The 14,574-nt window shown below is 34.3% G+C and overlaps 1 protein-coding gene across 4 annotated transcripts in view; it reads right to left on the minus strand.

The window, feature by feature from the left end:
- Positions 1 to 14,574, minus strand: part of LOC150109791 (uncharacterized) — a 342,753-nt gene that overhangs the window by 260,032 nt on the left and 68,147 nt on the right. For all 4 annotated transcript variants that reach the window (XM_090411378.1, XM_090411294.1, XM_090411217.1 and 1 more), the window contains one exon: positions 3,814 to 3,974. In XM_090411378.1, the coding sequence (XP_090267504.1) occupies positions 3,814 to 3,974 (161 nt within the window). The remainder of the gene's footprint in view (positions 1 to 3,813; positions 3,975 to 14,574) is intronic.

Consider the following 14,574-nt stretch of genomic DNA (forward strand, 5'->3'; position numbering starts at 1 on the left):
CTAGCCTCTCCTCTCCAATACAACTCTCACCTCCACATGGTGAACCCTGGAATCTGAGCAACTAAGTGGAAGATTAGGTACTAAACCCCCCACCTCCCAGTGGGAAGCTTGTTCACAAGAGAAGGGAAACTTTGGCCAAGTTTAGAAGCCCACTGGGAGGTGGGAGGTTTAGTACCTAATCTTCCACTTAGTTGCTCAGATTCCAGGGTTCACCATGTGGAGGTGAGAGTTGTATTGGAGAGGAGAGGCTAGGTGATCCTACTTGAGAGGATCATAGCATGCAGCCCACCACCAAGCTAGGCTGTGGATGGCCAGTAACCAATCTATCTGAATCTTTTCTTACTCCAATGCCTCAAGAAAGAAGTAACTGGACTACCACTCTGGAAAAGGACTCAGACAGGTTACCAAATAAGAGCAGGATAAGGGGAAAAATAAAAATAAACAAGAATATCTGGAATCTTGCTACTCAAGAGTATCCATTACAATATCAAGATCTGGACAAAACTCTAATAGACAGAAATATCAAATTAGCAGTAATAAGAGTAACAAAGAATAAACTAAAAGGTTCATATGAAACAGATAATTACATCTATATCTACAGTAGAGTTAAAAAGGAAGAAAGAGTAAAAGCAGGAGTAATGATTTTTAGTCACAAATCAATTAAAAAATATATCACACATTACAAATACTGGAGCGAGAGAATTCTAGAATTAAGATTACAAATAAACTATGGCTTCCTGACTATTAGTGGTATCTGTGCCTTACAGGAAGGAGGAGAGGAAGATAGCAATGCCTTTTATTCAAATTTACAAAAAATAACAGATAAAATAAATGCAAATGATTATCTATTAATAATGGGAGATTTTAATGCCAGAGTGGGGAACATTCCACTAGGTACAAATATAGGAACAAATGATGAAAACAACATGCAATAAAAATGGATACAGACTTAGGGATTTTTCTGCATATAATAACTCAAAAATTAGAACCACTTTTTTCAAGCATAAAGATCGCCATAAATTCACTTGGGAAACAAGAAACCTAAAAAGTATAACAGACTATATAATAGCTAATAGGAAAACAGCTAATATGATACTAGTCAGGTGTTTAGAAGTGCAGAAATAGAATCCAATCATTATCTCTTACAAGGAAAATTAAGAATACTCTACTCCCAAGATGGTTTAAAATTAACCAAATCAGTGCTAAAAGAAATCTCTAGGAATCTTTTAGAGTTCAACTCTTGGATGATAAAAGTATCAACTACTTTTTTTAGAAAATTTAAATGGAAGAAAGAAAGGGAATAAGAAACTGGGAGAAAGGCATCAAAGCAATAATCAAAGATAAGAAAGAACCATATAAACATTAGATAAACACAAAATCACCAGAAGCAAAAAGTAATTATAAATACAAGAGCAATAGCAAAAAAAAGCACATCAAAAAAAGAATAGAGAAACAGGGATACCTTCATAGCAAAATTGGAAAGAGATCTTACCGTGAAGAGAAATACATACAAAATTCTAAGGAATATGAATAAGGAGGTAAAAGAAAAGTGAAACTTGAAATAATCAAAGAGAAAAACTGGCTGGACTTCTTCCAAAACTTATGGCAAGATAGTAACAAATCTAAAACTGACATAATGCTTACTACTACCTATATAGTGGAAGAAATAACATTACAAGAAATCCAACAGGCAATACAGCAAAGTAAATCAGGAAAATACCCTGGAGAAGACAGAATAAATATAGAACTTATAAAATATGCAGACATTCTATTCATCAAATGACTTTTAAAATTATTTAACAATATATCTGGCAGTAAGGAAAAATCCCAGGAAGCAGAAATAAGATAATTATCATCCCAATATACAAAAAAGACGATAAGTGCAACTGTGAAAACTAGAGGAATAAGTCTTCTAAATACTGGTTATAAGTTATAAGCAAAAATATTAACTTCAAAACTAAAATCATATGTAGAACATAAACTTTACAAAGAACAAAATGACTTTTGAAAAGGATGACTGTGCATGACCCAGCTTTTACATTAAAAATCTCAATGGAAAAAATTACAAATATAACATAGAAATCCACATAGCATTTGTAGACTACCAGAAAGCCTTTGACAGAGTCTTAGGGAGCAATCTGTGAACCATATTCAAGAATCTAAACATTCCAAATCAGTAGTTTGCTACAATAACTAACATGCATTAGAAAACCAAATAGCTGTAAGAATCAATGAAAAAGTTACAGAATGGAAATCAATAAACAGAGGGGTCCATCAAGGTGCCCAATTTCACCACTGTTATTTAATATCTATATAGATGAATTAGTAAAGAAATGGAAGGAAAATATAAAACCGGCATTTAAACTGGATCATGGAACTATGCTTAATACCCTTCTGTTTGAAGATGACCAAATAATCATAGCAAGAAAAGATGTGAAGTTCAAAAATTAATATATGTCTTAAACATAAAAGTGCAAAAAAAATTTGGAATGCAAATCTCAACAAATAAAACAAAAATTATGCCATTTAAATAACCATTTCCAGTCAGAAGTAAAATCATGATTGAAAATAAAATTTTAGAACAAATTAAATGTTTCAAATACCTTGCATGTGCTGTAACATATACAAAAGAAGCTGACATTGACATAAAAATTTCAAATTTCTAAAGATAACAGGAATGATCAATAATATTTTCAAACCTAACAAGTTCAAAAGCATACAGGAATAAGAGTTTATAAAGTTCTGGCAAGACCTCTACTGTATGGAAGTGAATTATGGACCATAAAAACTGGAGAAATTAATTTCCTGCGAAGGACAGCAGGCTATACTCTCTGGGACAAAAGAAGCACAGAAATATGTAAAGAACTAAAAACAGACTCAGTAATAGAAAAGTATATGAATACCAAAAGAAGTGGATTGACCATATCAAAAGAATGGACAGTTCAAGAATGCCCAAAAAAAATACTCCAAAACTACCCGGTTGGAGGATACAGAAGTCAGGGACGACCAAGTAAAAAATGGAAAGAGACTGGAACTGGGCTACTGGGCCTAATCCCTGAAAGGATGATGATGATGATGAGAATATGTCAAAAAGAGAGAAAGTTAGGTAAATAATGTAATTGTATCTTGCTGGGTTTTTTTCCTGCTCCCTTAGAGTGTAAGATTTAAATGAAATTTATATAATGTCCATAAATGAAACTATAGAATAGCTATCAAAATTTATAAATCAAATTTAGATATCTCACAGCTACTGTTTTATTGCCAGCCATCTAATGTGATAATATTTTAATTAATTTAAATAATTAATGATACATATATTAATGATAAAAATAATTATATGCAGTTTTTATATCACATTAATGATCTTTGTAACATATAAATGATCTATATATGATGCCCATCTTCAATGCTGAAGTCATTTTACAGTGACTTGCATGCTCAGTGGAAACTATTATAATGAATTTATCAGAAGAATAAAATTCTTTTAAAACTGAAGACTAATTCCAGTCTCATACAGAGAATGGAAGTTGTCTTCACTTATAAAAAGCATTTATAAATAGATGGAAGGGTTTCAATCTAAAAAATTGGAAATTAGACAGAGAATGTAATCTTTGACATATTGTGGACTATGCATAAGTAGAGAAAGTAGGATGAAGTGTCCAATTAATTCTGTACATGAAGCCAAGCTACTTGGACATGACAAGCCACTGAGACAAACACATCAACGGAGATGAAATGAGGATGTAAAAAAGGAAGAAAAATTTAAAAAAGTAAAAATTAATACTTTTAATCAAATTAAAAATTAAAAACTACCTATTTAAAAATTTCTTTGGGGATCCTTTTCTATTAGGAGAATGTTTCAGCAGTGGCTGTTTACAAGAACTACCAATACACTTCTCTTCTGAAATCGGAATATCCTTTAATCTCTGCTGTAAGACATGATTCTTTTCACTTGCAGCAAGCACTTCCTGTCCCTAAAGCAGATATAATTAATCAGTTGCATTTTGCATATTCATTATATAGTTTTTTTTTCTCTGAATAATCTTCTGAAAATATTAGCAGACAAATCAACATAGTGGGGCATTTCCACAATGCTGATTTGTATACAAGCAGATAAAGCTCCAAATGTTTGTGCAAGCAGTTGAAGCATCATATGCTTCAAGCCAGCCTGTTTGGCTGAATGGTTAGTATATCCGCTCTCCCTCCAGCCAAAAGGCTGCGGGTTCGAATCCTGCCATGGGCATGGATGTCTGTGAAAATACTTGACTGTCTGCGAGAATAGTAGTGGTGGTGGTCGGCGGTAGATGGTGTTAGTGTAGATGATGAAGGTAGCTGTGGTTGGTGGAGTGGTGGAGATGGAGAGTTGTAGAGCAGGTGCCTCCCTTGATGAGTCTTTGGACTCCCTGGAGGTGTCACATAGTAATAATAATATGCTTGAATATAATGCAGTTGAAGTTTCTATAAAAACTGTTATTTTGTTAAAATCTTCATATAACAAGCTAGATCATTTAAATGTGAACTCATTTTTAAGACTACTGATTTCCCCACCCCTAAAAAGTGGATAATGTTGAAAACATCATGAAATTACAGTCAAATCTTCATGTTGCCTCCATGCTATGAGTTTGCTACAGCTATGAAAAAAAGCATACTTCAGAAACAGAAAATCTAAGAGAAAAGGAGTCAGTGAAAGAGGTGTAACCTATTAGATGAACTGCCCTATTCTATATACAATAAAGAGCTCCTAGGGAGATTGTTTTCATGTTTTGGAGCACCACCTAATACTGCACAAGTAGAATACTGTTCTTTATTGGTCATGGGATTAGGGAGTTGAGTAGGAGAGAAATAGTATTTTGAATGAAAACTAAGTTTCTGGAGGCTGAGAGGGCTATGGATTAATGTTTATGCCAAATTAAGCTGCAAGTGAAATCTTCCAAAAAGGGGGAGGAGAGGGGGATGATCTTCATTATTGAAACTCAAAATGAACATTATCAAAAAGTAAGAAATAAGATCTTTCTTGGTTATATGAGAGGGCTATGTTTTGATAGTACTGAAAATCACCAGATTATCTTCATACTTGAGAATAGTGAGGAGATCAGTGTTAAGACATTAATTTTAAAATATACTGAACTTTCAGTCATTTAAGCAAAAGTTTTTTCAAATGAAGAGGAATTGAGAGTACTCTCATCAGCAAAAATATGAATATGAAGTTTGAGAGAGAGGTCATTAATATAGAATATTAATGAAATATAGAATAAAGAGCATAGACTAGAATACAGAACCTTGTACGAGAAATCTGATAAGAGGAAGCAATTTACCATGATACACAATACATAACTATAAAAGAAACTGGCAATATAATCCTGGTTGGTCCAATTGGTTAAGGTATATCTATTCTCACCAGCAAGCTACGGTTCAAATCCCACTATGGATATAGACTTTTTAATTGTCTTTAGGTTTGAAGATATATGAAGATGAAAGAAATTATTACATCAGCAGCATATAAAAGTCTAGGGACATAAAAAATACCATACAGATAAAAAAATTACATATATCAGACAATGAAATAAAAATAATAATTGAAAATAAAAAGCAAGCTCTTTAAAAAGATGATTGAGTAGTAAAAAACAAGAAGATGAAATCAAATATAAAAAAAGATGAGCAAAAAAGACAAAAGAGAAACCAGAAAGAGACAGTGAAAGCTGGGAAAAATTTGTATTATACCTAGAAAACGATATATACAAAATAAGACCCAGTGCCTATGAAATATTAAAGCACATGAATAAAAATTTGCAGATAAAAAAAAACTGCAAATATAAATTGTGATGTAGATTTAAAAGAAATCTCAGGTTGCTTTACAGATCTTTGGACAGATAACACTAACATTAAAAAAAATTGCATTAAAAACTTATAAAATGCTTTAAATGATATAATAATAATGAAAGAATTAAAGGGCAACCTAAGTAAAATAAAAAGAGAAGATGGGATAAACTCCAAACTGCATAAATTTGGTAGAAAAAAATTCCATCAGAGATTATTAAAATTTATAAATAAAATATACATAAATGGACAAATACAAATAGAATGGAATACAAAAATAGTAACACCTATATTTAAAAATGGAGATAAAAGAAAACCTGATAATTACAGAGGCATTAGTTTATTGAATGGGGTACTAACAGGTGGGAATGAGCAATATACAGCCTCTTCCTGTCAGTCAACATCACCTTTCTGCAATATGGCCTGTTTCCAAAAAGAGCGGCTCTGGCAAAACTAGCAAGTATTCCCACTACAAAAGGGATACCTTATTAGTTGGAGGAAATGCCAACTAGTCACTAAGTGGTAGATGTTCTTCCGTCACCTAGTGAAATACTACTGCCCAGCTTATTGGAAGTCTAAAGTGGCAAATATGTCTCATTTGGTCTCCAGAGAAGAGATTCCGGTTTCTGTTCCCTCCACGCCCTTCTCTTCTCTGTGTAGTGTGAATGAACTCTTCAAGGACATGACAAACATACTTAGAGATCCAGAAACTCCTGAGTACATTTCAAGAATACAGCAGATAAAATGGTGGTGCTGCAGGCCAGCTGCCAGTTAGTGCATAGGCACAAATCTGTCAGTAACAAGCCAGGAGGCTTCCCAATCAACTGGTGCATAATTCCACTGCTACATACTCTGCCAGGTCATGCCTTGAGAGGGAGTCCAAGTAGTGGAATGTGGGGAGTACTGTCAAGGCCACATCATGGCAAAGAGACTGGTTTCTCTTTGTATGGATGTTCAAGAGTATCTTCTCTCGCTGCACATCCCCACTGTATCCTTCCATCTAATTCAAACTTATGAACAAAACTCTCACAAACAATAACAGTGCAACTGCGAAAAAAGCAAATTTCCCACAAATTAATCCCATCAAAAAAGTCACATCACAATCAGCCACAACATACAATTCATACCAGAATCTCTTTATCAAAAACTCACTTTCACATCCATTTTACTAACATCTGTGGTGGCCTTAACATAAATGATGTCCACCATCACTTGCAGTCTTCGATAACAGATATCTTATGTCTGGAAAAAACCCAGATTGCAGCTACATCTACTACTTTCCACCTCCAGTGCCCAAACTACACACTTTACAATTATTTTCACCACAAGGGTGGCATCTGTGCCTTTGTGAAATCTGACAGAGCATACCAGAGAATGACTAATTTAAAATCTCTTGGTTTTGATCTCCTTACCCCATTTAGTAACTTTCATTTGTTGCATTTACCAGTCTCAAAACAGAGGCATTAGTTTATTGCTCAGATATCTTCATATCTGCAGGTGGTCAATGAAACTTGACCACCTGCAGCCCAGCTATCCAAATAGTGAGGTCATCTTCCTGGGTGACATCAATGTCCATAATTCCAACTGGCTCTCCTACTACAACACCACAGACCAAGCAAGACAAGAAGCAGAAGTCTTTGCTATAAGTAATGACCAAACACAAATTGTACGTTTATCCACTCGAATCTGATAATCCTCTTCATTCTTCAAATACTCTGGATCTCTTTTTGACCAGTTTCCATCCAGATACACTGTAGAGGTCACTTCACCTCTCAACAACTCAGACCACAATTTCATATGTCTCCTGCAACCACTCCCATTCTCGCATCCTCCAGCTTCATACTATGCCTATACCAAAGCACACAACACATGCAGATCCATCATCAGTATACCCAAATCCAATTTCATGATGACAACCAGCAGAAATTCACCTCGTGTCCAAATGGAAGCCATGCCTTCTGGTCACTTGTTAAAGCCATTGGATGCAATTTCTGCCCTCTTGAAGTTCCACTTCTATCTCATCCTGATGGCACTACTGTTACTTCACCCAAAGATGAAGCTGACCTCCTGGCATCACTCTTTATCTCAAACTCCTGCAATATGACCAAGGAAAAACACCTCCTACCATATCAGAATCCAAGCACTGTAGGCCTCCTGTAGTTTTTGAAAAAAGTCATCAGAAAAGTACTAAATAACTTGGATACTAAAAAGCCTTCTGGTCCTGATGGCACCTTCCCAATTGTTCTCAAATGTTCTACTCCAGAGCTAACACCACCCACCTTGCATCATCTCTATAATTTATTATTATGAAAATAGCTACCATGTTAGAGCAAAACTTCCAGATATTCCTGGAAGTTTTACTCTAGAAAGTTTTACTTCTAGAAACTTCATTATATTAAACTGAAGTTTAACTCTAACACAGTAGTTGTTTCCATAATTTTTATGATGAATTCTGATCACTGTGTAACCATGAAAGAAAGGATACATATCCGATACTCATTCCAATGAATGGAAGCAGTCTCATATCTATCCTATTCCAAAAAACGGCAACAAAGTCTACTGTCAAATTACTGACCAACTGCCATCATCTCTGTCCTCTCCAGAATAATGGAAAAAGTCATCAATAGCCAACCCTTCCACTACTTACAGGACTAAGAATTAATCAGTGAAACAACAGTACAGATTCTGCCATTCAAGATACATAGCTGATTTTGTAGCTTAAACCGCTCACCACTGGACACATACTATGGAAAGGTTCAGTAACCAAGGAAAATTTCTAGAAATTCTGAAGAAATACAATTTGGTGGCTACTGGTTTTTTTTTCCTTTTTTTTTTTCTCTTTTACTACAAGATCGCTCAACCTACCAAGAACTGAATCACAACCCCACTAACAGGCAACTTAAGAAATTAAAATCCCCTCTAGAAAAGTTAAAAACACATTTTGCAAGAACTCCTAGGTTTTGTGGCCTACCTAAGATCCATAAGAAAGATATTCCTCTCCGTCTGATTGTGGACTATTGATTCACCTACTTACACATAGCCAAATATTTAGCAAATCCAGTGAAATCACATATAGGCAATTCTCGTTCTTTTTTAAAAAAACTTGTCAGATTTCTTAGAAAAATTAAAAAATATCTCCATACAATCTACTGATCTTTGAGCTTTGATGTAGAATCCCTATTCACAAGCACAAGTGTACCTCTCAAAGAGACTTCACAACTACTTACTGATATTTTCCCACAAGATATAGTAAAACGATTTGAATTTGTGATACATTCTGGATATTTCTGTTGTCAAAACAAATTCTAACCAGGTAGAAGGAACTGCAAAGTCCACTCTCTCCTGCTGTAGCCAACTTTTATTTATAGAATTTAGAAGACACCTTTTTTTCATCTATAAATCTTCAACCTTCAATTTGGGTTAGACATATAGACGACATTTTTAACTGTGTGACCTCACAATTTAGATTCCTTACCTACTCTTTTAACTAAAATCAATATCTTACACCCTTATATCAAATTCACTATGGAAATTGTAAAAGACAACAAATTATTCTTTTTAGACATTATTCTCATCCACTCACCATCAGATAATTTAACATCAGTTTATAGAAACCCACTTTTACTGGACGATACTTTCTCCAACAATTTGTACATCATCCTTCTCAAAAGACAGGAATCATAAAATGTTTAATTCGATGAGCTAGAACTAACTGTTCAACTTCTCATCAGTTACAGGAAGAACTTTCTACTAACAAACAGTATATGAAACTAAATGGCTTCTCCGAAAGAACTACACGTCTTGACTCCTACAAACCCAACCAAAATAACAAAGAATCATCGAGTTCCAATCCCATACATCTCCAGCATTTCAGAGCCCATTTCAAGAATTCTGAGGAAATATGATTTAGTAGATACTTATATTCTCATTAATAAACTATCCACATATTTCCCATGATCTAAAGATAAACTCTCAACGATGTCTCTTCCTGGTGTATATCAAGTTCCATGTGACTGCCAGCTTTCCTACTTTGGACAAACTGGATGTTCAATAGAAAAAAAATACAAGAACATCAATCTTATATTCTTCACAACAAATCCGATAAGTCTGGATTGGTGCAACACAGAACACACCACAACATTCTCTGGTCTAAAACTCACCTTCTGCACAGATGTCTATAAATTCTAACACCTATTTAAAGAGAGTGATGAGGCCTTACTTCACCGCCCTAACTTGAATCAGAATTAATGCCTATCCTTGTCAAAAATATGGGAAAGTTTGATCTAAGGCACATTTCTTTTTTTAAATTAAGGTCAATGATATTTATAAAATTAGAAGATCCTAAGAAACCACTAGATACTACATCTATCTAATGATGATCTGTTTAGTATGATATTATTATTATTTTTTTTGGATGATAATATAAACTTTTATGGTTAACCTTTCCTTCAGTGAAGCATAACACTATTAACAATTTAACATCATTCGGCTTGTACGATTTTGAATAAGTCAATTGTCTGCACTCTACTTTATAAAAAATGTCATTCAGGCCACTCATGATAGTTTGTTAGTTTCAAACCGAAATATTTGGCAGTATATTTAATAAATAATATTTCTCCTTGTGTTTTCATGTAGATTTATGACACTATAGTGTAAGTTTCCCTTCAAAACTAGATATTCTTGAATTCTCTTTTTTTATTGAGCATCTACTTTGTCCAAAGTAGGATAGATGGCAGTCACAAGGAACTTGGTGTACACCAGGGAGAGATATTGGTGAGTGTTTATTTTTTGAAGAAGGAGAAACAAAGTCACTCAATTTTATTTCTTCAGAATTCTGGAAATCGGTTCTAAAACTCCTTAAATGTATGGGATTGAAACTCTATGTACTTTTTCCTGGTTGTTTAGGTTGTTTTTACAGTAATGATTAATCTTTCCCTCAGTTATAACATCACGTGGCTCTTTCTGTTTCAAATAAATCCATTTTTTTGCATTCTATCTTATAATCAACTGTCACCGCCATTGAATATCTGGCTTTCTATCAAATAAATATTATTACCAATGCTTCATGTTTTTGTGTAAATGAGTAATATAACTATGGCACAAGACTCTTTAAAAGAAAAAAATTAAAAACTTCAAAATTTTTATATTACAGGCTTGATAAATAGAACGCTTAATCCAAATATTGTACAAAAAGAAACATGCTTGAAAATATACAATACTTGAGCAGTATCTAGGTTTAAACCCGGTGTTAATTATCATTTGTCATAGTGCATACACCATTATATGATAGCAAAACTTGGGTATAAAATAAGATCCATGAGAAGAACTGTAAAATACACATTATTAGATTTTTTAAAAAAAGGAAGATATTTTAAAAGAACTTAAAATAAAATCAATAGAAAAAAAAACCTAAATAATTACAAACAAAATTGGATAGAGCATGCAAACTGAATGGTCAACACCTGATATCTTAAACAATTAATGAAATATAAATCAAATGAGAAGAGAAGGAATGGCAGAACTCAAGATATTTCATCTATAATAATAAATATGTATAATAATATGAGACCAGAACAGACCAATATAATCTATAACTGTATTTAGCGTTATGATAATGAACAAACAGCATGGACTAGAACAGAACCATCATCATCAAATTCCTGCCATGTACCCTCAAGGGTTGTACAGGATATGATAGCAGTACATGAAAAAAATTACATCATTACTAACTTCCTATCTACAATTTTCCTCCAAATCAGTCTGTTACTTGTCAAGACTCCGACATTATCAGATCTTATATTTCTATCATCTAAGGCACACTGTATAAGTAAGATATAAGTACCATATCAATCCACCTATATCTTGGTCTTCCTCTGAGTTGTTTTCCTGCCAACCTGGCAGAGAACACTTGTTTCGCTAATCTTTCCTCGCCCATTCTGTTTAAATGACCATAGATTAGCTCTGCTAACGCATTACTGGATGCCGACAATGTCAAGTTCTTTCCTAATATCCTCATTTTTAATATGATATTGCCATTGATGCCATCCATTCACACCTCTAATCTTTCTCAGGACTCTCATATCTGCGGTCTCTAGTCTTTGGTCAAGTGTTTTACTTCTGACCCAGCTCTCAGATCCATAAGTTAAAACTGGTTTGAATCCTGTCTTGTATACAGCTAATTTAGTGTTCCAACTAATTTCTCTCTTATTCCATATGAATTTATTCAATTGACTTCCCACCATACCAGCTTTGCTGATTCTGTTGTCTATTTCTATATTTAATTTACCATCTTCACTAAAAATCGTGCATAAGTAGCTGAAATGTTTTACTTGTTCCACAGGTTCTCCATTCACAACACAGTTGACATTTTCAATGATTCTGCCTATTTTCATTGTCTTTGTCTTTTTATTGCTGACCTTTATACCATATCTATTACAACAGTTATTCAATTTAGTCAGAGAATCTTGCAGACTTGTAGCAGATTTATTTAGAAGTATAACATCATCCGCATAAAGCAAAGAGCTGACATTAACATCTCCAATTTTGATATCATGTTTAATACCACTTTCCTTCATAATGTGATCCATATAGATAATGAATAACAGAGGGGATAATGTACATCCTTGTCTCACACCAGATTTAACATTAACCATCTTCCTGTACTTCCTTCAATTCTAATTGCTGACTTACAACTCAAATAAAGACTAAGTATTGCATGATATAATGTCCCATTGACACCATATAACTGTAGCGTATTGAATAGCTCCTCTCTTGGCACCTTGTCATATGCCTTTTCCAAATCGACAAAACTTAAATACAGATCTTTGTTATATTCCCATGCTTTCTCGACTATTTGTCATAAAGTGAAGATCTGATCCTGACAGCCTCTATTTGGCCTGAATCCAGCTTGTTCTTCACCCAGCTTTTCTTCCACAATTCTTCTCAATCGTTTCTCAAGTATACTTGCATAGATCTTGCCAGGAACACTCAGTAAGGAAATACCTATGTAATTCTCACATTCAGTTTTATTTCCCTTTTTATATATGGGTACTATGAGAGCTCTACTCCAATCATCAGGAATTCGTCCCTCTGTCCAGGCTTTCTGAACTATGCAGTGCAGCCACTGTAAGACTTTTATACCACCATACTTCAGCATTTCTGCTCGAATATCATCTACTCCTGCTGCCTTTCCACATTTCAAGCCTTTGATGGCCTTTTTCTAATTCAAGTATGGATATGTATTCCTGACTGCATGCCTGGTCAGTGTTTTTTACCACTGTGCCGTCATCACTGCTTGTTTCATTTAGCTGTTTTTCAAAGTAATTACTCCATACTTCAAGGATATCTTTTTCTCACGTTTTCATGTCACCTTTATCATCTCTAAGCACTCTTTCCTCCATTCCTAAGCTTCTTCAACAACCTCCAGAATATTTTGCCACCTTCTTGATATTTATTTTCTATATTCTTGCCAAAGTCCTCCCATGACTTTTGTTTAGCTAGTTTTACACACACTGTTTAGCATTCTTGCATTTGTCTCTGTATTCTCTAAGAGCACAAGTTGACTTATTTGCCAGGAACATTTGATATGCTTTCTTCTTATCCTTCACTGCCTCTAACTTCCTGTGTCCACCATGGAGTTCTGATTTTTCTATCCTTGCAGACAACTTCACCACATGCCTCTCTAGTTGAATAAATCAGGGCTTTCTTTAAGGCTTGCCACTGAATCTCCAAGGTTTGATTCCTGTTCTCAAACTCTTTCATTTTTTCTTCAATAATCTTTGTGTATTTTTGTCTACAGTTCACATCTGAGAGCTGCTCAACTTTTATTCGCTTTAAAACTTTCTTACATATCATTCTTTTCAATATGAAATTCAATTTTATCCTGCTCAAGACTAAATAGTGATCACTTCCAATTTCAAATCCTCTGTACACTCTGGTGTCCTGCACCAAGGAGAAAACATCACTATCAACAATAACATAATCAATGAGACTTTTCGTATTCCTTGCCTCTTCTCTCCATGTGAATTTGTGCACATTTTTATGTTGGAACATGGTGTTAGTAATAACCAGTCCATGTCCTGAGCAGAAATCCAACAGATATTTGCCATTATTATTAGCTTTGCTCTTTTCTCCAAATTTTCCCAAAATATTTTTGTATGTCTCATAATCATTTCCTACTCTGCTATTTAGATCCTCAACAAGGACCAACTTTTCCTTTTTAATTGTGTCAGTTGCTTTTTCTAAAGCCTCAAAAAATTCCTCCACTTCTACCTTAGTAGAACCTTCTGTGGGACCATAGTCACAAATAAGTCTCATTGTCCAGTTCCCTATTTTCATATTTGCCCACATTACTCTACTTGAGACTGACTGCCATTGATGAAGATTAGCCTCGTATTTTGTGTTGAATACTATGGCTAGTCCTTCTTTTCCTTGATTGTCATTGCCTGAATATAACATTTTGTATTTATTGCTCAGAAAGATCTCACCAGTTTTTGTCTTTTTTGTTTCAGTCACTCCTATAATGTCGATCTGGTACTTATCTAATTCCTCAGCTAGCTCCATTTTTTTGCCATTCAGGCTTCTTATGTTGATAGTACCAATCTTTAACTCTGGTGATGTTGAGTTGGGGTGTATCATTATTATTATTACGTGACACCTCTAGGAAGTCCAAAGACTCATCGAGGGAGGGCATCAACTCTAGAACTCTGTATCTCCACCACTCACAAACCACCAACTACATCAATGCCATCTACCGCC

The sequence above is a fragment of the Typopeltis vanoorti genome, chromosome 1 (assembly GCF_054136105.1).
Source record: "Typopeltis vanoorti isolate ZY-2024b chromosome 1, IOZ_Tvanoo_1.0, whole genome shotgun sequence".
Taxonomy (NCBI): Eukaryota; Metazoa; Arthropoda; class Arachnida; order Uropygi; family Thelyphonidae; genus Typopeltis; species Typopeltis vanoorti.